This window comes from Brassica napus, chromosome C2 (assembly GCF_020379485.1).
Source record: "Brassica napus cultivar Da-Ae chromosome C2, Da-Ae, whole genome shotgun sequence".
In the NCBI taxonomy this organism is placed as follows: domain Eukaryota; kingdom Viridiplantae; phylum Streptophyta; class Magnoliopsida; order Brassicales; family Brassicaceae; genus Brassica; species Brassica napus.
In genome coordinates, this window is record NC_063445.1 from 89,308 (window position 1) to 117,306 (window position 27,999).

Consider the following 27,999-nt stretch of genomic DNA (forward strand, 5'->3'; position numbering starts at 1 on the left):
TGTTCTCTCTGTTCTTTGCTCTTCTGTTGTAATCTTTAGGGTCTCTCCCATCATCATCACCCATGATAGCTTCCTTCTCAAGGCATTCCAAGAGTTCCCATATTCCTCCGTTTGCTTCTCCACCGCATATCCCTCTTCTCTTCCTCCGGCTGTAAGTGGCTCCACTACCGTTGCATAGCCTGAGCCTGAAGCCACACACCTAGCAGCAGCAAAGCACTTCCCCTCCGCAGCGTTAAGGCTCAGTTTGTTCTGTGTGATTGCGTTAATAGTAACCATGGTCTAATGAGCTCTCGGAGATGGGTTTGTAATCATTTGAGACATAGCATTAGGTATGTTCTAGAATAAAATAAGAACCAGGCAAAACCGAAATCAACGGGATACAACTCGGTTTAGTTCAGCTCTATTTCAAAACTTGATAAAACCATTAACTTTTAAGTAACATACTCTGTAACAAATATTTGATAAGTCTGCAAACTTCAAAACAAAACGAACTAAAGAAGATAACTGATATTGCTAGGGACTTGACTACATGAAAATTCCCAAAACAGCAAAAGATGTTCTTTGAGATGATCACATCTTGGAGCATATGGAAGAATTTGAGTTTTCTACTTTCCATCATTGATAACCCCTTCTTTACGACCTTCAAACCCAGGGCGCATGAGCTTCTTCTCCCTCTTAGCGATCTTCCTCTGCTTGTTCTGCTCAATCCTCTCCGCAATGTTCCCTGACCTCTTCTGCTGCTTCTCAACTCTAACCTTCTGCTGCCCTTCGACTCTCTCCTTCCACTTCTCCGCGTTCTTCTCCTGCCTCTTCTTCTCCTTGTGAATACTCTGCTTCAGCAGCTTCGGATCGTCGTGAACCTTGATACCAGCCGCTCTGCTTGTAGCAGCCTGCCACGAGTGCTTCTTCGCAATCACTTCCCCTTTCTCCGGATCCTTCTTCGCAGCTTCCAACTTCAAAGCTCTCTCGAGCTCTCTTGACTTGGAGAGCCTCCGTTTCTTAGAACCCTTTCCGTGTTCCTCGTCGTCGTCGATCTTGACATAGCCATATGTAAGATCCTTAGCAGCCTCTTCTACATCCAACTTAGCCTTATCCTCCTCCTCCTCCACAGTCTTCTCCCTCTTTCTCTTATTAGGCACAATCTTCTTCCTCTTCTCATGGCTTCTTGGTCTCTCTGAACCTCCACGACCGCCCTTAAGCTCATCAATCTTGCGGTGGAGACGCTGCCTCAACTCCTCGTAAGTCACAGAATCACTCTTAGCCTTTCTGCCATCAGCTTCCTCCTCACTCTCATCATCATCATCATCCTCAGCAGCCTCATTACTCAACTTCTTCTTCTCCTTCTCTATCTTCTGCTTCAGCAAATCAAGAGTCGTCAAAGAAGACTTCTCAGGATCCAACCTATCCCTCCTCGCTTTCTTAAGATTCTCCGTTGTTTTCCTCTTGGCTCTAGCTTTCTGAGCCTTGCTTAGACCTGGAAACCACTTCCTCTCCGTCTCATCAGGTAAGTAGAATCTCGCGGGGATGAGCTCTACCAATGTATCGAAAAACTCGGAGTGCTGATGAACCATAGACTTAATAGTATCCAATCCAGAATCAACAACTTTCTCCTTTTTCTTTGCCATCTACAACAATTGCCAAAACCAAATCAGAAGCTAACAAAACTAGTAATCACTTTCAGAAGCTAATAACACATCAAAACTATGCAAAAAGAGTTAACAATGGGACACAAGAGCTTGTAATATAGCTCTTTAACTAAGCTAGTGCAGATACTTTAGGCCTGAATCTTGTAAAACTTGTTACAATTCTACTCATTTACTATATATCAGATTACTAGAAGCTCACAAAGTGTATAAACACAAGCTTAATCCTATCAAAACTTAACGTGTTATCTAAAGTTCTGAACGATTCTTACTCAAAAGAATTAAATTTTCTTAACAAGAAGGGAAAAACCCAAATGGAAAGATGAAGACTTTACTGGAGAAAGTTAAAGAAGGCGAGACTTACCGGTACGACGATGGTGAAGCAACGGCGACAGAGAGAAGAAGAAGAGGTTGCTTCGAAAAGTTTAGGGTTCGAATGGTTATGTAACCGCCGTCTATCAACGGTTCGGTTTAACGGAATCGAAATAACGTAAACCGGAAATCAAATCTTGGTGGGCCTGATAGTCTTATAGTTGGGCCTTTTAACTTCTGACCCAGATACTGTCGTCTTCAACCTGATGTAAATGTTGGAGCATTTCTATAGTCACTGTCACTCTGTCAGTATTAAATTAATATATTTTTAATGCCTAATTTTAAGTAAAAAAGTTTTTTTTCACTGTTACAACACTGTAAAAAAAACGAATGTGGAGTTGTCGGTGGTGGTGGTTGCTTGGTTGGCTATGAAAATGATTCATTTATTTTTCCTACCGACGGATATGATTTGTTACAATATTTAATATTATTGTTTTATGAATTAGAAGAGTGACAAGAGGCAAAGAGCAGAGACAAATAGCAGCTTACAAATATCTCTCTCTCTTCTAGAGAAAGAATCGCAGATTCATAGAGATCTGAAGAGTCACATCACAACGACTCCATCTTCAGATCTCATGGTAAGCTTTCTCTCATCCAATTTCATCTTCTTCTTCTTCTCAGATTTGACTTCTCTTACTCGGATCTAATCGTTTTTGATGATTCCGAGCAGATTTGAGCTACCCCGACGATTCGGTGATCGGAGAAAGTAAGCGACGATGGAATCCGATGGAGAAACCGCGGTATGTTTGCTTAATCATCGAAGTTTAGATAGTGATTCGAGTGGATTCGTTTACTTTTGTGTATTAGAGAGATCTGATTTGGTTTCTAATTTTGGAAACTATTGATTCGACTTGGTTTATAATTTTGGAAACTTGTTTGTTGCAGGGGAAGCCGATGACGAGCGTCGGTGGGCAGATATGCCAGATCTGCAGCGACAATGTCGGCAAGACTGTTGACGGTGACCGTTTCGTGGCCTGTGATATCTGTGGATTCCCTGTTTGCAGGCCTTGCTATGAATACGAGAGGAAGCACGGGAATCAATCTTGTCCTCAGTGCAAAACCACTTACAAGAGGCACAAGGGTAATGCAATGCATACTCTTTCCTCAATTATTATGTTTTCGAAGCTATGGATCAAGATTGGTACTTATTATGATTTGATAATTTATAGGTAGTCCTGCTATTCCCGGTGATAAGGATGAGGATGTCTTCGCTGATGAGGCCACCGTTGAGCTCAACTACCCGCAGAAGGAGAAGATTTCGGAGCGGATGCTTGGATGGCATCTTACGCGTGGGAAAAGTGAGGAGATGGGGCAGCCTGAGTATGACAAGGAGGTTTCTCACAACCATCTCCCTCGTCTCACCAGTAGACAAGATGTAAGTCGTTCTTCTTTAAGCGTATATAACATTGGAGTTTTGGGATCTGATTTTGTTTTTTTTTACAGACTTCAGGTGAGTTTTCTGCTGCCTCGCCTGAACGTCTCTCTGTGTCTTCTACTATAGCTGGTGGAAAGCGTCTTCCCTATTCATCTGATATCAATCAATCACGTAAATATCTTCTTTTTTAACTTACTATTTAGCTTGGTTTTTCGTTTGTGTGAAAATTCTAAACGCTGAGCTATGTTGTCGTTCGCGCTGCAGCAAATAGAAGGATTTCGGATCCTGTTGGACTAGGGAATGTAGCTTGGAAGGAGAGAGTTGATGGCTGGAAAATGAAGCAGGAGAAGAATACTGGTGGTCCTGTGAGCACCCAGGCTGCTTCTGAAAGAGGTGGAGGAGATATTGATGCTAGCACTGATATCCTCGCAGATGAGGCTTTGCTGTGAGTCCTTGTTTCCTGTTATGCCTCAGCGTTATGAAATTGCGTAACCTGAGCACCTTTTCTATTAAGGGATGTCTTGATACTCATTTTCCAATTGTATTTATTGTACAGGAATGACGAAGCGAGGCAGCCTCTGTCAAGGAAAGTTTCTATTCCTTCATCACGGATCAATCCCTACAGGATGGTTATTATGTTGCGGCTTGTTATCCTGTGTCTCTTCTTGCACTACCGTATAACAAATCCAGTGCCAAATGCCTTCACTCTGTGGCTGATCTCAGTGATATGTGAGATCTGGTTTGCCTTTTCCTGGATTTTGGATCAGTTTCCCAAGTGGTTTCCTGTGAACCGTGAAACCTACCTCGACAGGCTTGCTTTAAGGTATGTTCTATTTCTCCATTCTTCCGAAGCAACTACTCAAAAGGATTGACTGCGTATGATATTTCTCACTATAATCTGACCATGCTCTATTTTGGGACAGATATGATCGTGAAGGTGAGCCGTCACAGTTAGCTGCTGTGGACATCTTCGTGAGTACTGTTGACCCTTTGAAGGAGCCACCTCTTGTGACAGCCAACACAGTGCTCTCTATTTTGGCGGTTGACTACCCAGTTGACAAGGTGTCTTGCTATGTTTCCGATGATGGTGCTGCCATGTTATCATTTGAAGCACTTGCAGAAACATCAGAGTTTGCTCGTAAATGGGTACCATTCTGCAAGAAATATAGCATTGAGCCTCGCGCACCAGAATGGTATTTTGCTGCGAAAATAGATTACTTGAAGGATAAAGTTCAGACATCATTTGTCAAAGATCGTAGAGCCATGAAGGTAAGTTTGTAGTTTTTGTCATGTACTCGCCCCCACTCTTAATTTAGCATATGCTATATTGACCTTTTTTTTTTCTTGCAGAGGGAGTATGAGGAATTTAAGATCCGAATCAATGCACTTGTTTCCAAGGCCCTAAAATGTCCTGAAGAAGGGTGGGTTATGCAAGATGGTACACCATGGCCTGGAAATAATACAAGGGACCATCCAGGAATGATCCAGGTAAGGAAATTGGTTATAAGTATGAAATCTGAGTATGCTTTCTAGAGAAGTTCATTGTTGAAGTAGCATTTGTTGAATGCAGGTTTTCTTAGGGCAAAATGGTGGACTTGATGCGGAGGGCAATGAGCTTCCACGTTTGGTGTATGTTTCTCGAGAAAAGAGACCAGGATTCCAGCACCACAAAAAGGCTGGTGCTATGAATGCACTTGTAGGTTTCTGATCTCGGAGTTTTGACTTCTTCTTTCTCTGAACATCGTCTGTTAGTCTAATTTGGGTACTTTTTCAAATGAACAGGTTAGAGTTTCAGCAGTACTTACCAATGGACCTTTCATCTTGAATCTTGATTGTGATCATTACATAAATAACAGCAAGGCCTTGAGAGAAGCAATGTGCTTCCTGATGGACCCAAACCTAGGGAAGCAAGTTTGTTATGTTCAGTTCCCACAAAGATTCGATGGTATTGATAAGAACGATAGATATGCTAATCGTAATACCGTGTTCTTTGATGTAAGTCACCTACCTATACTTTCATTTTTTTTTTCTTCTTCTTTCATATTGGATTTAGACATGAATATACATTTAGAACATTCATTTCTTGAGTTTTCTTATAGTTATTCCGTGATATGCTTTCCAGATTAACTTGAGAGGTTTGGATGGGATTCAAGGACCTGTATATGTGGGAACTGGGTGTGTTTTCAACAGAACAGCCTTATATGGTTATGAACCTCCAATAAAAGTAAAGCACAAGAAGCCAAGTCTCTTATCTAAGCTCTGTGGTGGATCAAGAAAGAAGAATTCCAAATCTAAGAAAGATTCGGACAAAAAGAAATCAGGCAGGCATACTGACTCAACTGTTCCTGTATTCAACCTCGATGACATAGAAGAGGGAGTTGAAGGTACAACTGCAACTGCTTTTATTTCTTCTTTGGCATTCAAATTAGGGGAGGGGTTCTTTGTCTTCTAATTAGAATTGCTAAATTTTGGTGCAGCTAGTGCAAAATGCTTACATTGTCTAGATAATTTCATGTCCTAACTATTTGACATTTGTGAAACTCAGGTGCTGGTTTTGACGATGAAAAGGCGCTCTTGATGTCGCAAATGAGCCTGGAGAAGCGATTTGGACAGTCTGCTGTTTTTGTTGCTTCAACCCTAATGGAAAATGGAGGTGTTCCTCCTACAGAAACTCCAGAAAACCTTCTCAAAGAGGCTATCCATGTCATTAGTTGTGGTTACGAGGATAAGTCTGATTGGGGAATGGAGGTACTTTTTTTCATTTTAGCTCGTAACATGAAACTGTAATGTCCTGAGATACCCACTCTGGCACTCACTTTGTTTATCTTCTGTGCTGTCCTCCAGATTGGATGGATCTATGGTTCTGTGACAGAAGATATTCTAACTGGGTTCAAAATGCATGCCCGTGGATGGAGATCCATTTACTGTATGCCAAAACTTCCCGCTTTCAAGGGGTCTGCTCCTATCAATCTTTCAGACCGTCTTAACCAAGTCCTGAGGTGGGCTCTAGGTTCGGTTGAGATTCTCTTCAGTCGGCATTGTCCTATATGGTATGGTTACAGTGGGAGGCTTAAGTTTCTTGAGAGGTTTGCGTATGTGAACACAACCATCTACCCACTCACCTCCGTCCCTCTTCTCTTTTATTGTACATTGCCCGCCGTTTGTCTCTTCACCAACCAGTTCATCATTCCTCAGGTTTGTGACACCTTGAAACAATCTCTAATTACGTTCATAAACTTAACAGCTGTTGGTTCTATTGCTTGCAGATCAGTAACATTGCAAGTATATGGTTTCTGTCTCTCTTTCTGTCTATTTTCGCCACGGGTATACTCGAAATGAGGTGGAGCGGCGTAGGGATAGACGAATGGTGGAGAAACGAGCAGTTCTGGGTCATCGGTGGAGTATCAGCTCACTTGTTCGCGGTGTTTCAAGGTCTCCTCAAAGTCCTAGCTGGTATCGACACGAACTTCACTGTCACGTCAAAGGCTTCAGACGAAGACGGAGACTTCGCGGAGCTCTACTTGTTCAAATGGACAACGCTTCTGATTCCTCCCACCACGCTGCTCATCGTAAACCTCGTGGGAGTTGTCGCGGGATTCTCGTATGCTATCAACAGTGGATACCAGTCGTGGGGACCGCTCTTTGGTAAGCTGTTCTTCGCCTTTTGGGTGATTGTTCACTTGTACCCATTCCTCAAGGGTTTGATGGGGAGACAGAACAGGACTCCTACTATTGTTGTGGTCTGGTCTGTTCTCTTGGCGTCCATCTTCTCCTTGTTGTGGGTTAGGATCGATCCTTTCACTAAAAGAGTCACTGGCCCGGACATTCTGGAATGTGGAATCAACTGTTGAGATGTGAGAGCAATGATATGCTTTTGGGTGGTTTAAGAAACACATAATTATAAAGTTTATATTTATTATTGTTTTATTTGTCTTGTCTATTGTCTGTTTGTGTCGTGTAAGATTAAAGAGTATTTTTGTTTATGTGATGAAGAAGCAAGCAGTGGATATAGTTTCATGTTGTATTTTTCAAGAGATAGAAAACATAAATCTATTGTTTGGAATGAGAAATCATTTAGAGACTTTGGAAGTATCCTCTGAGGATGTTCTGTTCTGCTGTAACTGCTCAGACATCACATCTCCTGACTTCTTCTATCATTCTCGCAACCTCTTCCATCTTTGGCCTTCACTCTAGGTTTCTTGCGACACAAGCTGAAGCATCTGAACCATTCCTTCTTCGATGACCATACTGGTTCTTTAATTTCTCTGATTCCCTTTTGAGATATTCCCATATGGTTTTTTCTGATCCCAAATTTATTACTCTCAAGCAGAGGCAGCACTTCATAATCTTCTTCTATAGCACTCCAAACATCTTAGCTCTGATACCAGTTTGAAGCAATATAAACTTGGTATTTATATTTAACATTTAACAAGTACAATTTAAGTAGCACTTATTATCCAAACATTTCTTAAAATCAGCCACATACTCTTACAGATGTCCTAAACACAATCACTTGCTTACACATATAGATCTTAACAGGATCATTTAAACAATATAAACATTACTAAAATATATATATTTTTTTGGAACACTACTACAATATTTTCAGAAGTAAAGAAAAACAAGGAAGAAAGTAAAGAAAGATAGACGATGGTGTACTCTGGATCAAGTCACTTTGGAACACTTGGAGATGTTCATATAGATGCCATTGGGGAAAAGAGCACCTGGTACCCGAACCACCTCGCAGTCTTTGGACAAGGAGAAATCATAAGTGGTGACAAGATGATGAAGGAATATTGAAATCTGAAGCCTCGCAAACTCTGAACCAGCACATTGTCTTATTCCAGCTCCAAACACCATGAACGTTTTCGACCCAGACCGTAACTCTTTCCCCTGCCCAACAAAACTCAATGTCATCATAGTATATATATATTGCAATTAACAAATCTAACTAAAAAAATAATGTACATATCATGATATAATACCAACAATTAAAATTTTAGAATTTTGTTATTAATTTAGGAAACAAAACATAAATATGATATTTTCCAAGATACAGACTAGAGTAAGTGTATAATACCTCCCATCTCCATGGATTAAACTCAAAAGGATTTTCATTGATTTCAGGATCAAGATGAACCACCGAAGGTATAACCATCACTATCCAGCCGGCTGGAATCGTGTATCCTGTTGTAACAAATATTTTTCACACAAAAATGTCAACTTCTTGGATTCTACAGTGCCACACAATTACTACTAATACTTGCCTTTGATTTCCACATCTTTCACCACTTTTCTAAACATCATAGGAGCCAAGTTTGTCAATCGAAGCGACTCATTTATAACCTGGAGGGTGTAAATAAAAAGGTACACCATGTGAATCTGACAATATCCTAGGAGCCAAGTGGATGTGATTGTTTTGGACTGATGTGGTTGTGGCTTTAACAAAAATAATGATTTTAGAAGTTTTAAAGCTATTATCCAAAAAAAGAAGAAGTTTTCAAGCTTTATATATAATGTTGAAAAGGATTACAAAAATATTATAAAGCCAAAAACTGTTGGCTATAACTTAACAAGTCAAAATAACAAAAAGTGGGCTTTGAGAAAATTTAGGAGGACTTTGAAGATTTTTAAAATTTTAAAGTATAATTGGAAAAAATAAACTTTTAAGACTTTGAAAAAAAGGTAAAGGCTTCTAAAACCTCAACCAGCACCCATAGCTTTAGACGAAAGCAAAAGTGAAGTTACCATGTTGGTGAAAGTCATCTTGTGTCTGTATTCTTCCCAAGTAACTCCACCTTCTTTATCTTCTCTGCTCGCAAGGATCGCCTCATGCTCTCTCTGCCAAATTACATTGGCCAATGAGTGAAACAATCTCCGTGCCAATTCGATAGGACCATGACTACTATCACTTGGTTATGCAAATTTTACTAGCTTTAATTATAATTACGTACTTTTAATTCAGTATATTATTACATACCTTTAATTCAGCGAGAACTTTAGGGTTTTCCGATACGAATTTCAAAGCCATGCAAGTGGCCTTAGAGGTCGTATCTTGAGTGATACAGCAAAGAGTGAAGATGAGGCTTATAAGCTTCCTTCTTTCTCTAACTCGTCTAACGTCGTCTCGAGGAAGTCATCATACTTCTCTCTTGACGTTTTCCTCCTCGCATAAATATCTTTCATCAACTGCATCCCCTCTCTGCATGCCTGCGCGCAATTAATATTATAGTAATCATGATTTTGTGTTTAGTTTATTTAGCAAAAATAAGAAGGAAAAAAAAAAACAAAATCTCACCCAAAGGGTATTATAGAGACCCCTCAAGGCAGAGAGAGTATAGGATGCCCGAAACCAATCAAAACTGAAGGCGTTGAAGGTTTTCATAAGCTTTGACAGAGTCTCTGGTTTGAGATTACTTATCACCTTTGGTGTTAAGTGGGATATTATCAACTACAATAAAAAAAGTGTCAAACTAGCATGCAACATTATAACTAAATGGGTCAAAGAAAAAGAGGCTGTTACACTTGAAACTGCGTCTTTAACGTCGAATCTTTCTTGATTAGCTTTTAAACTAAGATGTTCTTGTGTCACGCGGTCCATATCTTTTATTATCTTCTGCTTCAAATTCTCCGAGCCCAAAAGACGCATACTGATATGTTTAATGTGCTTGTGAATGTTTCCTGTCTTGAAGAACAGGCTATCTTTTCCCAGTGGCTTCACTAAACCGTCCGGATAACTTAAACTAAAAAACTTGTTCTCATGCCGTAAAATATCCATGTTCACATCCATATCCGTCGAGACCACGGTTTTTACCCCAAGAATGTTTGTCCGAAACAAAGGACCGTACCTGAAACACTTACACAAACATACAAGATTTCATATCTGTAAGATGAGAGAGAGAGAGATAGAAGAAAAATAAATGAGACACTATTGAAATCTGACCTTAACATCTTCTTCTTGAGAAATGGGGATATCTCGTAGAATCCATGAGGCTTAAAGTAACCAAACGTCTCTCCGATGATAGGGAAGCCCATTGATCCCGGAGGTAACTTGCCATTAGACTTGGGGTTTGACCATTGGTACCACCAATGGCTAATCCTCGCTACCACTAAGGCTATAACCCACAATCCTACAATCCAAAACAAGCTCATGCTGTTGTGCCTTGAACAATGCATTCGTTGGTCTTATATAGATGATGAATCTTCAATGAAACACGTACTGCGAATTACGTGGATAGAAGAAAGTGACAAGTTATTAGCTAGGCTAAATAAAAAATGTGAAAGTTGTGTTTTTCTTTTGTTAATTTTTCTTAGGTTGTTTACTGGTTTTCACATTGAAGATGTTATGTGAATGTGTCTTTTATGGCTAAATGCGGGGAATTCATACATAGATAACGTATATAAAATGGTAAACCAAAATACTTAGTGTCGGCGTAACCGCAGAAATGATGCGTTAGTTCTTGTACTATCTCGACCACTGTATGGTAGATCGATTCACGAAATAATTAGACTCCATACGTGACAAATAACGTCGCCCAGAGTAATGAGTAGCCCAATGCAACATGACAGATAAGTTTTTGGCCAACCAAAGGTATACTATTATATATATCTATACTATTATATATATATATCTATACTATTATATATATATATATATTGATTTATAAAATAAAATATGTACTTATAGGTAGCATAATCTAATATTTTAAAAATATTTATTAAGAATATTAATGTATATTAAATCTGAAATATAATATGTTATATTTTATCATTCAAAATTATGTTATACGTACATAAAATACTAACGATATTTTAATTATAATTTTCATTATATTGTTAGTATTTTACTATTTAGAACGTTGATTACACCAGATGGTTTAACTAGCATAAACTAATAGCTAGATTACAGTTCATAACAAACGTTATTTATTAACTAATAAATTTAAAATAATGTGATAAAATATAATTTGGAGTAAATCACTACCTAAACTTGGAAAATACTTTGAATTTTTTTTCTTTGTGTCTTTATGTTTTTATTTTATTTTTTGCACCTATGTTTAAAAAAACCCAAAAGTATTTAATAAGAAAACCTTTTATAAAAAAAAAACTAATTAAAACAAAATCTTAGAAGTATATTAAGAAACAAATATTTGGAGCAAATAAATTTCATATAATATGCTTTCTTTTGTTGTTAGGTTAATATTCAGACTGATATAGTTATCTTTCATCATGTACTAGTTAAATCATGAAAGATATTGGTGGATGATTGGTGATCGCAAACGGAATGTACCTACTCTGGACTTAGCAAACCTTTGATTTTATGTATGCGTATTGCATCTTCAATGATTTTTTTTCAAGTTGACACCAACTTCGGTTGTCAACCACACATAAGTGGTCTAGTGATAGATGAATTTAGAAAAACATAATTTTTCGAATTCGAAATAAGCTTATGACATTGAACATATACAAGATTATATTTTAGTTCTTATTTAAATATTTTTAAAAAGTCTATTCATAAACTACACATCTTTTTGAAAATTGGTATGTGCTTTTCCATAAATCGAAATACCCCGCGCTAATCAAATTTTTTTTGGTTGTCTCTTTTGGGCAGTAATATTCTGTCAATGTCATATTAAATCGATTACAACAAAATTGTTTGTTTCCTTAGATTCCTTTAATGGTTGTAACTTGTAAAGATGTGAAATCCCTTGCGATCTAAATAGCCCCCACAGCAATCAGGAGCATATCTTTTTGAAAAATATCTAGACATGATATTTATTTGTGGGACATGTGCATTTGTATAATTGTATATCTTTTAAAATTAACAAAGATAATTTAACATTTATTAAAATTATTAAAACTGTTCTCGTCAAAATTAGGGTTTAATCTGCTAATTGTGATATGAATTCTTTTTTATCGACCTTTTAAGATTCGAATAAGATGCTTTTGATTTCACCAGTATAAATAAGGAAAAGTCAATATAAATCTGTTTTCGTTAAACTGTTCGTTAAGAAAAAGTCATTGGTTGTTGATATATTCTATCTGCCAGATCAATACATGTGTATTTTTGTGTCACCATCATAATTCTTTCAAAGATAAAAACCGGAACATCTATACAAAAAATCTTATTGATGTGAACATAATTTTTTTTTTTTGTCAACGATGTGAACATAATTTAAAAGATAAAAGTCAGCAAGATAAAAAATAGTCAATAAGCGCTTTTAGTGGTCGATTAGTTAACCACGTTTATGTACGGATACGTGTGTTGAATTTAACGTGACGGTACCTCTTGTCTCTTGTCTCTTGCCGCTTTTATTTTGTAGGGCTACATGTTAACCTAATTTTTCTTATAAGTAAAGACTTGCACCGCCCGAGATCGGACGGAATTGGAAACTATTTTGGCTTCTTTTTTTGGCATCCACGAACGTTATATCTTTAAGTTCATATTTATGTTTATATGATATTATATTATAAATGTATTGATATATTAAATTACTTTTTGAAATATTATGTATATCAATTTTTTTATAAAATTAGACGATGAAGATACATGTTATAAATGGTGACTTTACACGAGCAAAATTTATTATTGAATCTTAGCCTGTTTTAACTATGTACATCCATACGATTTTACCATCACGTGATGACGTGAATCATTACGTTCTTCTTTTCTCCAAACTAGTAGTATTTGGGTCACTTTCTCAATCAAATTTTAACAAGTACGTTCCCTGCAGATACAAACTGTGATGATGAACTAGACCATTCTCTATCTGACCCTAATTTTTTAATAGGAATGGAAAGAGTAGAAGTGATGGAGGTCACGTGGTACATGTGGTGAAATGCATTCGCGAAATGCCAAAACAGTTTATATGTAAAAAGACTATACTCTATTATAAACCCAACAACATTTATTTATAATAAATGTATAATACGCACGAAGGCCACAATGCAGCATTCCTATCCATCCACGTTAACTCTCACAACCACTACCTCCTCTTCTTTCCTTATCCACCTACCTTTCTTTTAAGCCTTTCATTGCATAAAACATCCTATATTACTTTATTTGTTTTATATAAATGTAACAAATAACAACACGTCAAGAAACAACAACATTTGGTTATCACATTTAGAACACTAATAGATCATGTCATTTAATAGATTTTTATTTATTCGAAGAAGAAAAACTGTGATCATCTCTATTGTGAGTTTGTGACCCAACCCAAACCATGCATTTCACGTCACTATACAAAAAGTTAGGTCAAGAGCCAGTCAATTCGAAAAAGCTTTTCTACCATCCACCCTCTTTTACAATTTTAAAGTAATGTAAGGAACCGAACATGAGTCACATGACCCGACCAAACCGGAATTAATTAAACCGGAAGAGTCTCAAGAATGTAGTAGACCAAAGAAAGTAACAACAGTTGGGATCCTATATGGCTGCAAACTGGTGGAATTAATAAAGAACAAAAACAGAGGAGTTAACATTTTTGTTAAAAGAAATGTTTTAGATGATGAATCTGTTTAGCTCTCCACTGCTTGTGGAACCAGATAGAACCTTCTTCACTTTATTTCATCAGAGATTGCTGATACTTGTTTGGTATGTTATGTAAATAATGTCTTTCGCGGAGAGTTATTCCACCATTTTAAACAGAGAAGAAGCTATTTACGCCCGTTTGACCAATTCCTGTTGTTCATTCCAGGTCTCTTGAGTTGCGGTTTCTGAGCAGCACCACCTTGCTTTGGGATCGTCTCGAGTACTTGTATTGTTCTCTGCTTCTTGGCTGTTGGCAACATCACAAACATTTTCTTTATTTATCAGAGTTTGTTTTCAAGAATGCATTTAAAAACCAGAAACAAGACAAAAGAAATGCGCGTTTAAAACAAAGAAACAAAACAAAAAGGAAAAGAAACAAACCGTTCTCATGATGTTGGTAGCTCTCTTGAAGCTTCCTCTTAGCAAACTCAAACTTTGCGTCTGCGCCAAGACCTTTAAGTTTCTGCCAGGAACAAGAACGGTCAATTACATACATGTCCAAGATTTTTTTAAAGAAAGAAGAGGTTTCTTGCTACACTCACTTCTTGTTGAGGTCCTGGAGCTTTCCTCTTCTGTTCTTGCTTAAGAGGTCTCCTAGTCCTATCAGCTAATGACGATGGCTTGATAGATCTAAAAGAAGCGTCTTGTATCCTCATTTGTATTCCTCCCTCAGGTCTTCTCTTCTGTGTTTTTCTTCTTTCGTGTTCTCGGCTTGTGTTATATTCCTCAGAATCACAAGGATCTGAAAACAAACATTCCCCCGGGAAAAAAAATCAATCAACCAAACTAAACAAACAAACAAACAAAGTTTTATTTTAAAAAACTCACTTCCATCAAAATCTAGTGAATCAAAGAAGTCCCCATTTAACATCTCAAAACCGTTAGCTTCGGGTGTAAAGATATCAACATCATAAGGAAGCGACGGAAACGCTCCTTCTTCTTCTTCTTCCTCATCAACTACAGACGGATTCGCAGACTCTGGTGTACCTCCAGCACCTTCTTGTAAACAAAAAGACATTACAACCAAAACTGTAATAAAATGTAAACTCCCATAAAGATAGGAACTTACCAGCTATATCTTTTGTAGTGTTCACCCATTGATCAACCAGCTCCTTCCACTCTCTGCATCAAAATTATAAAAAAAAAAAAAAACTCAATACTTTATTTCTAAAAAATGTCAAAATCTTCAAGAAAGAATCAAAAACTCATACGCAATGAGAGTCTTTGCCAGCTGGCGAATCTGATCAGAACCATGTTTCCTAAGCCCATTAACAGCCTTTCCTATCTCAGTACTCTGCGTCAGAACAACCTTTAGATCAAACCAAACCAAAACACTCACACTCGCATACAAACTTGTTACACAAGAAACCAACCTTGAGTATATCCACATCCAAAGACATCAACTTTAACTTCCTCAGAGATTCAATTATCACTTCGTGTGTCTGCCAAAAAAAAAAAACACAATCAGAAACAAACTTCCATGATCAAAGATTGCAATTCAAAATTAGCAAAAAAAAATTATAATTTTAAAGAATTTTTTTTTTTTTTACTTTTTGTTTTTTAACATTTTTTTTACTATACTGTTAAATTTATTCAAAGAAAGTTAAAAGATTAAAAACAAAACCTCGTGGTCTTTGTTGATCAAGACCTCTTTGATCCTAACAACCTCCTTAGAAACAATAGAAAACTCTTCGATCGCATCGCTCAAGGCCTCAGCTTCATCGTCTTCATAACTATAATTATTCCCAACAATCTGATTATTGCTCTCTTTACTCCCACCACCACCAGCCGCCGTATCTTCGCCGGGAATTGAGAGCTCGAGGTGGTCGCATCCGTTGCAGCGAGCGACTCTGCAGGAGAAGAGAAGCTCGGCGATTTTGTCTCTTCTCGATTTGAATTTGATCGGGGAATCTGCGGCGGCGACCATGATGGCGTGATCGATGATCTGGAAAATATCGGAGTCTGCTCGGCGGAAATAGTCTCTCCAGTGATCTAACGAAGCTGGTGGCTTCATCTTAATCGATCCGGAGGAATTGGATTCTGGTGAATCTAGAGATAAAGTAATGAACTTTCCCGGAAAATTTAAACTTTCCCAGAAAATAAAGGATTGTGAACGAAAGAATGTATTTGGTGATTCTCTAGATTTTTTAAAATAATCTGAATCTGAAATAAAACTTTCCTGGAATGTCCCACAAGAGATTTTCCTGAGAAAATTAGAAAAGATGAGAACAGAACAGAAGAGAACAAAACAGACAGAACATGAAAGAGTTTGGTTACGTTGTCTGTCTAATGTAATAAACCAAGGGTTGTTTGCTGCTCTTATGTTAAACCGGGTTCGGTTTAATTAAATTCCGTTTGGTATTATACTCCGTCTTCCCCGAAGTCTCTGTATCTGTTTGGTAAAAGATATGATTTTTATTTTTATTTTTCTTTTTTTTGAAAAAAATTTTATTTTTATTTTTCAAGTTGGTTTTTTCTTTACGGCTTTCTTTTGACCTGACGATGATCGGTCTTTTTTGGCTTTTCATTATTTTAATAAAAGATAATTAGAATATTCATTCATCTTTTCTCTTATACACATGCGTTGTACTTGAACGACGAACATAATAAGTTAGTGATCAAGGTCAAACTCTTTTTTTTTTTCCACATTTCGTTCATATAACAAGTATGCTAGTATATATGTCACATCGGAGTGACAAAAAAAAAAATGTATGTCACATTGGAAAAGGTTAAAACTCTTTGAGGATCACATTTGAAGATTTTTTTTTTTTGTATTCTCACAAAGCTACTGATACATATTCGTTTATCTCTAGTTTAGAAAAAAAGTGAATAGAATGTTGGTGAATCCAATCAAAAACAGAATGATTTTCTTGTGATACAATCAGATAAAGTACATTATCAATCTAATAGTTAAGCAGACGAATAAAATATTCAATAATATAGTTCTAAATCATTAATCTTTATGATAAATTCAGATTTATACCTAATCCACTTACGGGTTTGTAAGATTCTTAAGTTTTTTATTCTACAAATTTCCTGTATCCAATCATGTTTTGGAAACTGTGAATGGTTCCCACTATAAAGCTCATTATCTTTCCCTTTGTTGGAAAAGCTAAAAAGAAAGGAGAAGATAAGGCTCATTATCCTCACAATTGTTTTCATTCAACTCATCCACTTTTCCTAAACCATAGTTGTAAAGCCATATAGTATATGATGTATATATGGTTTATTTACAACAGATATATAGAAGCTATAACCTTATATGTCTAGTATGAAAGTAATATTACACATTACGCAATGTAAACTCAACCAAAAAATTACGTCTCAGAGTACCCTATCTTTAAAAAAGTTTTGTATAGAAGATATTTGGACTACATTTTAAGTAGTCATTTATAATTATCAATCAATCATCAGAACTAAAAACCATGATTAAACATCTCATATTGTTGGCGCTAATAAAACAAAATAAAAGCCTAAAAATAAAGTGGTTTCAAGCATTTATTTATGGCGGTCAACCAAATCAACCAAAAAAAAATCAACCCAAATTTTTATACGTGACAAAACAAAGTTGTACCGGATCTGGGGCGGTGATATCATAGCCAATAAGAATTTGGAGGTAGAGAGAGAGACCATCGTGTCCTTCATCTTCAAACGTGTGAACACCCTGCGTTGTTACATTCGAGTGTCGACCACAAGGGCCTGTCACAGCCACCTTTAAATGAGAGACGTTGATTAGCAGACACGTCAGAAGATATAAGTGGTCGCTTTACGGGATTTCGGTGGCCCCAACTGGAACTGGTGCGTGTTTTTCTTTGTGTGGAAGAGAAAGGATACCAGGAAACGAACGGTCTCTTTATCTCAATTACCAAATATAAAGTACAAAGACCTAATAAAATACAATCATAAATGGCACTTTTAGACGATTAAAAGAAATGAAATAAAGAAAGAGATGTCACACATATTACTACTACTTATTGAATCATTGCCATGCTCGCTCTATAACGGACTTGTGCTAAAGATCTGAGTTACTTGTATTATATTATCAACCATCAAAGTAATCTCAGGAGATGCCAAGAACTCAAGTCCGTCTGCCCTAACCCCAGCTATGACTGCTTTCTGTACCCAATCACTACTTTCTAGTTACGCACCTGCTTATACGGAGTGGCCTAGTGCGGCAATTACTTATGCATAGACAATGAACCCTTCTCAGACAACGCTTAGTATCTTGCGCTGACCAGTTTGCTCGTCTTTTTTTTCAGTGAGAATGTTAGACAACATTTAATTAGAGATTCTCCATTACAATTAATTGAGATAAGAAAGATGGAGGATCAAACTCAAATTCAAATGTGGATGCACTAACATTTAATTAGAGATTCTCCATTACAATTAATTGAGATGAGAAAAATGGAGGATCAAACTCAAATTCGAATGTGGATGCACAAGCTTGTACAAGCTATTAAAAGATGATATTACTAATGACTAAAACATGACTAAGACGACTAGAGAAGATGCTTCTGAGCTTGTAAGCTTGATGCTTCCTTCTCACCCAAGTAATTGCGGTGAAGAATCTCGCAGTATTATATATCTTTGTCTGGAACAGTGTGATGATAAAAGTTGAACATAACATAAAAAAAGAAAAGAAAAAAGTTGGAGAAACATCATGCAAACACTTTTCTTTCCCTTTGAGCTAAGCATAAACAAACAATTCTTCAATCTTTAAACCCATGAGACAGAAGGAGGAGACTGGTTGATTGCTATAAAACCTCTATCACATAATTCAATATTTGGGATTGCAAGAGACAACTTCAATGTCTCCTGGGAAGTAGCGAACCACTGCTCGATAGGGTTTTGTCTGATTACCATCTGAAGGATCATTGACTTGGAATGAGATGTAGAAAGTGACGGCACAAGATGGATGAAAGTTGGCAATCAAAATCTTTCCCAGTTCCAAGCTTGTTCCCTACCACACCAAAAAGACGAATCAAATACCATGTTGGTGAGAGCAGACAAAACACACAAAAAGAACAAATCCTAACTTTGTCTGCGTTGTACTTGGTGAGAGCGAGGTTCACCAACGTAGCGATAAAATCTCTGTTGGTTTCAGGCTCATCAACCATTGTACTATCATCCAGATCCAGTGGTCTCCAACCAAAACAGTAGCGAAATTTTTTGAAGTCGATTTCAAAACCCTACAAATCACACCAACAAATCAATTTCGACAAAGAAACTAAAATGGAATTCACACAAAAAGAAAATCGACATCACCAACCCCGCCGATCATATCCAACTCTTGGTCGAACAGTTGCATGTCCTCGTCGGTGCACTCGTCGGAATCGAAATCCTCGGGACGGCCATCATAGCAGGTTGTTTCCTCGTCCGTCTTCTGACGCTTCGGTGAAGGAGGATCGGATCTTTCCGTCGCAAGATCGGGAACCATCGAGACAGGGAGTTATGCGAGAAAACCCTATGCGAGTTGGGCCACGTGAAGATATACCCTAACAATTATTATGAAAACAAACTTAGATTGGAAAAAAAAATTATTATGAAAAAAAGAAGTAATTGATGTATTTTTTTTAATGTAAAAACGTTTATATGAAAATTAACATGGTGTACTAATATGAAAATTAACTTGGTGTACTAATATGAAAATTTACTTAGATATGTAAATTATGATCGAAGTTTTGAAGTCTGGTTCTATAAGATTTGACTTAGTTATATATAAACCCAAAAAATAGAATTTCTAGATCAAAACCTTTTGGACTACATATATTTTGGGCATAAAATCGTTTGGTTCAATACCGATCCAAAAAAGTCAGACTTCACATTATTTTTTTATTGAAATCATTCTTGATATTACATATTATTTCAATATTCTTGATTTAATCACCAAAAAACTAAAAAAAAAATAGATTTATTTCTGTTATTGTAAGAGACATATTCCAAATTTGAAAATATGTATTTTTAACTTAAAATAATTCTTTTACCAAACAAAAAGTATATAAAGTTTGAATGTATTTAGCCTAAGTTTTTTTCACATAATAATTTTTAATTTAAATATTATTACATTTGGTTGTATATAATACAATTTCAAAATGTATGAAGATACTTTTCTCAAAGGATAAAAATTTAGATTAACATTATATCTGAAATACGAGACTAGGACTGATTTTTTCTATAAAACGTAGTTGCTTTAGATGTGTCAAACACACAAATTATAATGAAAGCTCAAAAATCCGAAAAACACAATAGCCTAAGATCAGATTAAACTTTAAAATATAAGTGTGTAAAATATATTTTGGTTGAGCCGGACCGGACTTACGTAGTTTTGGACCGGATAGTGCTAGCTCACGATCTGCATGCTTTATTAAGAAAAAATAGGGTTTTCTCGCTTAGTCTCTGTCTCGATGGTTCCCGATCCAGCAATGGAAAGATCCGATCCTCCTTCACCGAAGCGTCAGAAGACGGACGAGGAAACAACTTGCTATGATGGCCGTCCTGAGGATTTTGATTCTGACGAGTGCACCGACGAGGAGATGCAACTGTTCGACCAAGAGTTGGATAAGATAGGCGGGGTTTGTGATTTCGATTTCTTTATTTCTTTTGAGGGAACTACTTTGGTTTGTTCTTGATTGATTTGTCGAAATTGATTCGTTGGTGTGATTTGTAGGGTTATGAAATCGACTTCAAGAAATTTCGCTATTGTTTTGGTTGGAAATCACTGGATCTGGATGATAGTACCATGGTTGATGAGCCTGAAACCAACAGAGATTTTATCGCTACGTTGGCGAACCTCGCTCTCACCAAGTACAACGCAGACAAAGTTAGGTGTTGTGTGCTTTGTTTGCTCCCTGATTAACAACATATGGTATTAATTTGATTGCTTTGTCTTTTGGTGTGGTAGGGAACAAGCTTGGAACTGGGCAAGATTTTGATTGCCAATTTTCATCTATCTTGTGGATTCTCTTTCTACATCTCATTCCAAGTCAATGATCCTTCTGATGGTAATCAGACTAATAAGCCCTATCGAGCAGTGGTTCGCTACTTCCCAGGAGATATTGAAGTTGTCTCTTGTAATCCCAAAGGGACATAAACTCTGCTACATTGTTTCACCCTTCACATTGTTGAGGTTGTCGTGTTTATGTCCTACATATATTAGCAGGCCCGGTCCAGAGGGTAGGCAACATAAGCAACTGCTTAGGGCCCTTGGGCCATATTTCACAATTTTACATTACAAATTGTTATTATTTGTATATTTGCTATATTGGCTTAGGGCCCAAAAGAAATTTTTTATTGTTTGGACCGGCCCTGTATATTAGTGGTAGAAATGTTCGTGAATGATAACCAAACTAAGTTGATCAGAATCACATTTTTATAAAGTAGTACGTAATAACAGTTTAGGATCCACAAAAATACATAAACCGTAAATGTAAAAGCTCTTCAAACCGTAAAATACATAATAACGCTGGTTTCAAGATGCATAACAATTTGTACACTATATAAAAAATGTTTGATGATTGCATTACAATAACAGATCATACAATCAGCATATAAGAGCAACTCCAATGGTGTTACTCATCATTGGAATCCTTAACAATAAAATAATATATTTTTTTTTTAATTTTTTTTGTTTGAATAGTTAAGGACTCTAATCATATTTGTTAGTCCAATGGTGTTATCCATTATAGAATTCTTAGGAATAAAATATAATTAAATTTGTAAAACATTTAATAAATTTGTAAAACATTAAAAATAAGTAAATTTGTAAAACATTTAAAAAATTTTAAAAGTAAAAAAATTGTAAAAAATAGTTTCTGTTACATTGTTGGTTTTACTTAAAAGCAAACATAAAGTTTCAGCGAATGAACTAGCAAGGTTACGTCTCTCGAAACTATATCTCCAAGTTATTACAACCACCATATAAGATAAAAGGGAGGGTTGGTGTCAAATTACTGCTTTCCTTACTTGCGGTTTATCATATATTTGATCCATGTGAGAGAGTACTAGTAGAGAAGCTTGTAAACAAACCTCTTGATATGATCAAGTATCAAAAGCCTTGCCCCTGGTGCTGGTGGAATGTTTACTTCTTGCTCTGATTGTTTCCTTCACCTGAAAGAAGAACAAAAACCCGTGGTAAGTAAAAAGATATGTATACTCTTTTTGTATTGGTTCATGAACAATCAATCAATCACCTTATACATTGTTCCTGACGCAACAGCGTAGCAAACAGCCCAGGAGAGTGCGTGTGCAGGCCTTACTTTCAAGCCTTTGCTCACAAAAGCGTACGCCAACCCACCACCTGAGGCTGAGACCATGCTGCAAAGTTTGTCAAAACCCAATCAGAAACAACGTCTGTAACAGGTTTTCATCAAATCAATATCACCCAAAGAACAAATCTTGAAGATTCTCAGACAAGGAAATATAAACAGGGATCAAAAAGTTGAGTGAAAAAAGAATGAAACTTTACGCAGCCGTAAGATCATCTTTGCTTCTGATTCCTTTCATTATGTGTTCAATTCCCAGACGACGAAACAACAAAGAATCGAATCGGAAATAAGAAAATAGCAAACCCAGACGAAAATCCTAATTCGATTAAAATCCCCAATTCGATTTGAAACCCTCATTCTAGTAAAATCCCACAATCGAACCGTAAAAATTGATGAAATCAACATGCATCAACTCCAAATGCAAAGATAATGAACTAAAACGCTCTGATTTATCTTCAACACCGAAGATCGCCGAATCACCTTTTGTTTCGTCGGAGGAATTTTTTTTATGTAATTGTCGCGACTTCTTTTTTTTTTCTCCTTACAAAACACGACCCTGACCCTCACCAATCGGACTTTGCCAACTCATCAAGGACCAAATCCTTAATCTCCTTAGTTAAGGACTCTTTCTTAACTTATGATTTTTTTATATTAATATTTTAATCAATCCCGCATAAGAATTAATGCTAAGGATCTACTTAAACCCCGCGTTGCGGGTGGTCTAACCCATCAAATCACTATACCTCCGATGTTTTGCTGGTGATGTGTCTCTTTGGTTTAAATCTACCGGACTTTGTGTGCAGTCTATAAATCCTATATTCAAGACAGGAGCTATCTCAGAGTCAACGACGATTCTAAATGTTGGCCAGACTAACGACAGAGACACCCAGAAAGAACGTTTTGACTATTTAAGTTGTGACTCAAAATATCGTTCAAATTAGATTAGATATAACTTCTAAAGTAGCAAATATTATATTAGTCTTCAAATACACTTAAAACATCAAACATAGACAGATAAGGTAGGATTAGATGAGTTACGATACTAGGAACAAACCACTCTTCACTATTCAAATCCAATGGAAAAGGAGAGACTGGTGGATTGATTCAAAACATCAACTTTCTTTGGGATTGCAAGAGACAACTTCAATATCTCCAGGGAAGTAGCGAACCACAGCTCGGTAGGGTTTCGTCTGATTACCATCTGAAGGATCATTGACTTCGAATGAGAGGTAGAAAGTCAATCCACAAGATGGATGAAAGTTGGCAATCAAAATCTTTCCCAGTTCCAAGCTTGTTTTCTACCAAAAAAAAAAGACAAAACCAAAGCAATCAAAAAAAAACCCATGTCGTTTTAAATAGAGGCAAACAAAAAGACTTTACGTTTTCTTTGTTGTGCTGGTCGAGAGCAAGGTTAACCAACTTAGCGATGAAATGTCTGTTGGTTTCAGGATCGCTAAAGAATGAGACATCATCCAGATGAAATGGTCTCCAACCAAAACAGTAGCGAAATTTCTTGAAGTCGATTTCATAACCCTGACAATTAAAAAAAAAAAACAAAAAAATTAAGAAGAAACTTAAAATCCAAAAGAAAAACAACGAAATCACCAACCCCGCCGCTCCTGTCCAACTCTTGGTCGAACAACTCAATCTCCCCGTCGGAGCAATCGTCGGAATCGAAATCGAAATCATCATCGGGACAGCCATTATAGCGGGTGGCTTCCTCCTCCGTCTTCTGACGCTTCGGTGAAGGAGGATCGGATCTTTCCATCGCTCGGTCGGATCGGGAACAATCGAGACAAAAAAAAAAACTATGCGAGAGAAAAAAACCCTAATTTTCTTCTTATATCTTTTTGATACAAACCAAACCACGAGTTAAAAAGGAAAAAAGGCGGGTACAAGTCCTTAGGTTCGGTTCCATACACACGTGTCTAAATTAACTTTTTGACACATGAATTTGGTTTTCAAAGCCTTACAAAAATGATCGAAAGAGCCCATTACATACATTAGGCCCAACATTAGTAAAAAGATAAAACATGAGCCAACCAAACAAAAATATTGGAAAAGAGCACCGTGGCCGTAGGATTCCTCACAACTCGAGATGCAATTTTTGAGTTGGGACTTTGTATACTGATGATAATGAAAGTTGGATAAAATTTTTGAGCAGGTGAGATGAAGCAAAAGGAAAGTGTCGATGGAGTTCTATCTTGGACCCTGTTTACAAGGCGTGATCTTGAACCGTGTCTAAGTTTGAAACTTAGTTATTTCCAGCATTACTATCTTGACTTGAGCATACGGTGATGAATTATTATTGTTAGCTAAACTTAGTTTTTGAACCTCAGTTTGAAACTCATTAGTTACATAGGTTTCAGCAAATTGTGTTGAAGAGAAAGAAACAATGATAAGAATATATGTATACTATGTTTTAGAAGTAACTCGATCCCACAAACTCAGTAAAATCCCAGAAAATGAAGATTTAATGCCCAAACAAAATAGTATAGAAAGCAATAAACAAAAAGAAAAGACAAAAGGCTCCAATTCAAAAAGAGCTTTCTCACACGACTTGGTAATCCTGAGCAATCAGCTGCGTCCTCTGCACAAACTTTGGAGTCGCACCACCACTGCCTCTCAGAGGAATCATTCCCGTCACCTGCACCACCGAACACGCCTCTCATTTGTATGTCTTAATTCTCAGATGGAATATTTAGAAATTTCAAGAACAAACAAATTTATCATACCTTCAAGCCACTGTATGTGGTGGTGGCTGCAAACTGAACAGAGATGGGGAAGAACACCGATGAATCAACTGGTGGCACCACAAACTCCATTGACCCACTGCACATGATTTTTCATGTATCAGACAAAATAAAACTCTTAAGCTGTAATGATATAACAGATGTTGTCATCATTTTTATTTACCTGCGGTTCGAGTTGTCGATAAGAAGTATTGACCATTCCAGAACAGAACTCCTTGAGTCGTACCTGATTGTATCCAAAAACGATTATGAGTTTCATCTCAAAACAAGAATGACCAGAGAGAAGAAAAGTATTCAAGTCAAATAATTCTCAAACCTCCAGTCCCCATCACATTGTTTAACCACTGGCGCATCTCTCAGAGCAGGAAGAGGTACGGAGATGATAACATTAGTTAGATCAAACATGGACGAGGCTTCATACTCGATGCTGACATACGTCTCGTTTCCAGAGACCGAAGGCCAGCAGTTGACTGCACACCAGAACAAACGTTTTGCATGAAACATTCAACATATCAAATACAGACAAAGCTTAGCCTTAAAGCCTTACTTGTTAGTGGCACCATGGACTCGTCTGCTCTTTGCATTCTCCACCTCAGAAGACCAACACCGTCTCCACCTTGGCCAGTGGGAAATGGCTGATCCGGTCTCTTCAGACCTAGTATATTCTCGCTGTTAAAGAGTTCTCTGTTGATGTTGGGATGGGTCTTGAAAAGAATCTCAGGGTTTCCACCAGTTTCAATCTGAAGTGAAAGGAAAAGAAAAATCAACCTCAAATATATATAAAATTGTTAAATAAGAAAGTAGGAGTACCTGAACTTGGACAAACCCATCATCTTGGTTAAGGATCTGAAGCGACAGGGTGCCCTGCATATCAAAGCTACTGATTCCACCATCACGTCTCAATGCCACATTGAGTTTCTCTTCAACAGTTAATGTGAAAGGATCAGTTGGAGGTGCGACAGCTGCTCTGGTCTGGCTAGTGGGCTTGACATCTTCAATGATGTCTTCGCCTTCGGCTTTAAGGGACTCCATTAACTGGTTCTTTCCAGACTTGCCAAGTTTCATCCCAGAGCTCTTAGGAGGAGCAGTAACTGAAGACCTTGATCGATCTGTGGGGATTAAGCATGGTGAAAAAGATGATTACAAAGCAGAGAGACTTTTTTTATTAAAGTTTATCAGGAAAGAGGCGTTGACTAAACCACAGATGAAGCTAGGCATTTTTATATTTAACTCAATATTAAAAAGACAACTGTAAGCAGTAGATACAGCACACTAACCTTTGGCTTTAGTGCTGATAGGTTCAACATCTGACAACATGCCAAGCATGGAACCACTTCCAAAACTACTACCAGGACCATGAGACATGCTCATGTCATTGAATCCAGAACTCAATGAACTCATAGACGATAATCCTCCCTTATCACCTCTAGTCTTTTCAATCTGGATAATTGCATATGAAATATCAAAAAGAGTTACAAAAGAGAACCCAAGAAGCAAAAGTGCGATCCTCGCCATGTACCTTGCTTTTGTCAATCTCATTAGCCTTACGCTTCATCACGTCTTTAGTGTCATTGATCTTGCTCTGCATCACCAGCTTATGCAACTTCTCCTCGTGACTCTCCATCTCACAGTACTGCTTCACCTGTGCAACCGTCACACTCTCCTTGTGCCCAAGAGATATGACTTCATCAAAAGCAAATATCAGCTCAAAGGCAGCCCTGTTGATCCCTTCTTCATCTAAAGACATGGAATACTCAGGCACCTAGAAAACAAAACACTCAAATTGTAAATTCAAACGTCCTTTCCTCATTTGGAAACATAAAAAAAAAAAGCATACAAGTTTGGAGAGCATCCTGAGAGTGTCGAGATCTTCTAGAATGTTGCTCTGCTTAGTAGTGACAAGAAGCAGGAAGAGAACTTCAATAGGTTGGTATACATATCGCACATTCTCTGTCTCGATATAGGTATGCTGCTTCCCCATGCCAACAAGCTTAGGGAAAGCTGCGAGGAGACCTTCGATTCTGATTCGAGACATGTCCACATATTGTCTGGATACAAGCACTATAAAAAAAAAGAAAACGAAAATAAATAATGAAAATTGATATTTGATTATCAAGAGCACACACATATAAATAGTTTTCTGTTTCTAAATAAGTGTCACTTTAATATTTTTCACATAGATTAAGAAAGTGGCGCAATAATATATAAATTGTTATTAATTATATGTTTTTGACCAGAGATAAATAAAATTATTTATGAATTTAATTTATGAAATCAATACAATTTTCATCTGAAATTAAGTATAATTTGTATTGAAATTGTAAATTGACATTTTTTTTTTGTAACAAGAAAAAAAAGGTTAAAATGACAATTATTATGAAACAGATGGAGTATATTATATGAAAGGACATAGGTAATACACGAAGCGCTCACCTTTTCCAGACTTGCCTACAATGGAAGCAGCTAGCACGACCTGTATAATAATCCCCCCCAAGTGACATCGTTAGATAACTCATACAACACTAAACGTAACAACCTAATTGAATATATTCACTAATCATTTAATAAAACTCAATACCATTTTGATTTGCTTTTCAGGTTCCAATAATCAGCAGCTATAAGAACGGCGACGTGAATCTGAAATACAAAAGAACAAACGGTTAAGTAAATCCAGATAGTGATTAACCTTGAGGTCTCGGATTCATAAATCAAAAATGAAGAGATCTAGCATTTGGTAGCGAACGAAATCGAAGCAGATCCAGTGGATCAAACGGATCGGATCAAAATGCATCATAGGCACATAAATAAGTAAGATCGCAGAGGCTTCCGGGCGAAATCTAGAAGAGATTATCGTAGAAATGCAGCTAGAGGAGAACATTCATACAGAGTAGATCTAAAAAAACTTGAGCAGAGATGAAAGCGAAGAGCTAGAGAAGAAGACGTTACCAGGGACTGATCGATCAAACGGGATGAATCCACCACTCCTTCAGGCGCTCGCTGATTAAAACGTATATCAAAGGAGTTACGGTTAAGTGTGTGAAGAAGATCGATCCACAAG

At 37.1% G+C, this 27,999-nt stretch overlaps 7 protein-coding genes and 1 pseudogene across 9 annotated transcripts; 2 read left to right on the forward strand and 6 right to left on the reverse strand.

The window, feature by feature from the left end:
* Positions 1-403: 403 nt before the first annotated feature.
* LOC106380847 (ribosomal RNA-processing protein 14-like) lies at positions 404-2,132 on the reverse strand. The gene is made up of 2 exons (XM_013820694.3): positions 2,008-2,132; positions 404-1,625 (listed from the first exon to the last, which is right to left on the reverse strand). Exon 2 carries the CDS (start codon positions 1,623-1,625, stop codon positions 606-608), a length of 1,020 nt encoding a protein of 339 aa, XP_013676148.2. The 5' UTR covers positions 2,008-2,132; the 3' UTR covers positions 404-605.
* A 245-nt stretch (positions 2,133-2,377) lies between these two features.
* On the forward strand, positions 2,378-7,471 carry LOC106422729 (cellulose synthase A catalytic subunit 3 [UDP-forming]). 2 transcript variants are annotated; one of them, XM_013863506.3, is made up of 15 exons: positions 2,378-2,593; positions 2,686-2,755; positions 2,901-3,096; positions 3,185-3,390; positions 3,459-3,561; positions 3,655-3,835; positions 3,947-4,213; positions 4,314-4,659; positions 4,741-4,878; positions 4,961-5,086; positions 5,173-5,385; positions 5,513-5,774; positions 5,936-6,138; positions 6,235-6,585; positions 6,657-7,471. In XM_013863506.3, the coding sequence occupies exons 2-15, from the start codon at positions 2,732-2,734 to the stop codon at positions 7,239-7,241; spliced, it is 3,201 nt and encodes a 1,066-aa protein (XP_013718960.1). In that variant the 5' UTR covers positions 2,378-2,593; positions 2,686-2,731; the 3' UTR covers positions 7,242-7,471.
* Positions 7,472-7,929: 458 nt separating this feature from the next.
* On the reverse strand, positions 7,930-12,590 carry LOC106422730 (annotated as a pseudogene).
* Positions 12,591-13,663: 1,073 nt separating this feature from the next.
* On the reverse strand, positions 13,664-17,593 carry LOC106422606 (probable mediator of RNA polymerase II transcription subunit 26b). 2 transcript variants are annotated; one of them, XM_013863388.3, is made up of 8 exons: positions 15,549-17,593; positions 15,298-15,366; positions 15,136-15,218; positions 14,994-15,046; positions 14,753-14,920; positions 14,467-14,666; positions 14,306-14,387; positions 13,664-14,171 (listed from the first exon to the last, which is right to left on the reverse strand). In XM_013863388.3, the coding sequence occupies exons 1-8, from the start codon at positions 15,936-15,938 to the stop codon at positions 14,050-14,052; spliced, it is 1,167 nt and encodes a 388-aa protein (XP_013718842.2). In that variant the 5' UTR covers positions 15,939-17,593; the 3' UTR covers positions 13,664-14,049. The 2 variants fall into 2 exon arrangements, with proteins under 2 accessions (XP_013718842.2, XP_013718841.2); XM_013863387.3 differs by having other exon boundaries at positions 14,753-14,923; positions 15,549-16,207.
* An 890-nt stretch (positions 17,594-18,483) lies between these two features.
* BNAANNG01200D lies at positions 18,484-19,794 on the reverse strand. Its single transcript, XM_013863444.3, has 3 exons — positions 19,194-19,794; positions 18,961-19,113; positions 18,484-18,884 (listed from the first exon to the last, which is right to left on the reverse strand). Exons 1-3 carry the CDS (start codon positions 19,359-19,361, stop codon positions 18,702-18,704), a joined length of 504 nt encoding a protein of 167 aa, XP_013718898.1. The 5' UTR covers positions 19,362-19,794; the 3' UTR covers positions 18,484-18,701.
* A 436-nt stretch (positions 19,795-20,230) lies between these two features.
* BNAANNG01190D lies at positions 20,231-22,419 on the forward strand. The gene is made up of 3 exons (XM_013863445.3): positions 20,231-20,496; positions 20,592-20,744; positions 20,826-22,419. The coding sequence occupies exons 1-3, from the start codon at positions 20,329-20,331 to the stop codon at positions 21,012-21,014; spliced, it is 510 nt and encodes a 169-aa protein (XP_013718899.1). The 5' UTR covers positions 20,231-20,328; the 3' UTR covers positions 21,015-22,419.
* A 697-nt stretch (positions 22,420-23,116) lies between these two features.
* Positions 23,117-24,027, reverse strand: BNAANNG01180D. Its single transcript, XM_013863500.3, has 3 exons — positions 23,798-24,027; positions 23,569-23,721; positions 23,117-23,486 (listed from the first exon to the last, which is right to left on the reverse strand). The coding sequence occupies exons 1-3, from the start codon at positions 23,954-23,956 to the stop codon at positions 23,301-23,303; spliced, it is 498 nt and encodes a 165-aa protein (XP_013718954.1). The 5' UTR covers positions 23,957-24,027; the 3' UTR covers positions 23,117-23,300.
* A 557-nt stretch (positions 24,028-24,584) lies between these two features.
* On the reverse strand, positions 24,585-27,999 carry LOC106422743 (coatomer subunit delta-like). The gene is made up of 12 exons (XM_013863525.3): positions 27,888-27,999; positions 27,520-27,578; positions 27,375-27,414; positions 26,779-27,002; positions 26,461-26,703; positions 26,219-26,381; positions 25,752-26,050; positions 25,489-25,681; positions 25,258-25,411; positions 25,105-25,167; positions 24,924-25,020; positions 24,585-24,835 (listed from the first exon to the last, which is right to left on the reverse strand). Exons 2-12 carry the CDS (start codon positions 27,520-27,522, stop codon positions 24,740-24,742), a joined length of 1,575 nt encoding a protein of 524 aa, XP_013718979.1. The 5' UTR covers positions 27,523-27,578; positions 27,888-27,999; the 3' UTR covers positions 24,585-24,739.

What these genes read in the sequence shown, in the direction of transcription:
- BNAANNG01200D (XM_013863444.3), bottom strand. Translation starts at nt 19,361, where the DNA reads ATGGTTCCCGATCTTGCGACGGAAAGATCCGATCCTCCTTCACCGAAG. An exon ending in AGTTGGATATGATCGGCGGG is followed by an intron (nt 19,114 to 19,193) that starts GTTGGTGATGTC and finishes TGTGATTTGTAG; the next exon opens with GGTTTTGAAATCGACTTCAA. An exon ending in CCAAGTACAACGCAGACAAA is followed by an intron (nt 18,885 to 18,960) that starts GTTAGGATTTGT and finishes TTGGTGTGGTAG; the next exon opens with GGAACAAGCTTGGAACTGGG.
- LOC106422606 (XM_013863387.3), bottom strand. Translation starts at nt 15,938, where the DNA reads ATGAAGCCACCAGCTTCGTTAGATCACTGGAGAGACTATTTCCGCCGA. An exon ending in CTGGCAAAGACTCTCATTGC is followed by an intron (nt 15,047 to 15,135) that starts GTATGAGTTTTT and finishes ATTTTGATGCAG; the next exon opens with AGAGTGGAAGGAGCTGGTTG. An exon ending in TTCACTAGATTTTGATGGAA is followed by an intron (nt 14,667 to 14,752) that starts GTGAGTTTTTTA and finishes GTTTGTTTTCAG; the next exon opens with ATCCTTGTGATTCTGAGGAA.
- LOC106422743 (XM_013863525.3), bottom strand. An exon ending in ATGGGTTTGTCCAAGTTCAG is followed by an intron (nt 25,682 to 25,751) that starts GTACTCCTACTT and finishes CTTTCACTTCAG; the next exon opens with ATTGAAACTGGTGGAAACCC. An exon ending in ATCGACAACTCGAACCGCAG is followed by an intron (nt 25,021 to 25,104) that starts GTAAATAAAAAT and finishes AATCATGTGCAG; the next exon opens with TGGGTCAATGGAGTTTGTGG.
- LOC106422729 (XM_013863506.3), top strand. Translation starts at nt 2,732, where the DNA reads ATGGAATCCGATGGAGAAACCGCG. An exon ending in AAGATCGTAGAGCCATGAAG is followed by an intron (nt 4,660 to 4,740) that starts GTAAGTTTGTAG and finishes TTTTTCTTGCAG; the next exon opens with AGGGAGTATGAGGAATTTAA. An exon ending in CTGGTGCTATGAATGCACTT is followed by an intron (nt 5,087 to 5,172) that starts GTAGGTTTCTGA and finishes TCAAATGAACAG; the next exon opens with GTTAGAGTTTCAGCAGTACT.
- BNAANNG01180D (XM_013863500.3), bottom strand. Translation starts at nt 23,956, where the DNA reads ATGGAAAGATCCGATCCTCCTTCACCGAAGCGTCAGAAGACGGAGGAG. An exon ending in AGTTGGACAGGAGCGGCGGG is followed by an intron (nt 23,722 to 23,797) that starts GTTGGTGATTTC and finishes TTTAATTGTCAG; the next exon opens with GGTTATGAAATCGACTTCAA. An exon ending in ACCAGCACAACAAAGAAAAC is followed by an intron (nt 23,487 to 23,568) that starts GTAAAGTCTTTT and finishes TTTTTTTGGTAG; the next exon opens with AAAACAAGCTTGGAACTGGG.
- BNAANNG01190D (XM_013863445.3), top strand. Translation starts at nt 20,329, where the DNA reads ATGGTTCCCGATCCAGCAATGGAAAGATCCGATCCTCCTTCACCGAAG. An exon ending in AGTTGGATAAGATAGGCGGG is followed by an intron (nt 20,497 to 20,591) that starts GTTTGTGATTTC and finishes TGTGATTTGTAG; the next exon opens with GGTTATGAAATCGACTTCAA. An exon ending in CCAAGTACAACGCAGACAAA is followed by an intron (nt 20,745 to 20,825) that starts GTTAGGTGTTGT and finishes TTGGTGTGGTAG; the next exon opens with GGAACAAGCTTGGAACTGGG.
- LOC106380847 (XM_013820694.3), bottom strand. Translation starts at nt 1,625, where the DNA reads ATGGCAAAGAAAAAGGAGAAAGTTGTTGATTCTGGATTGGATACTATT.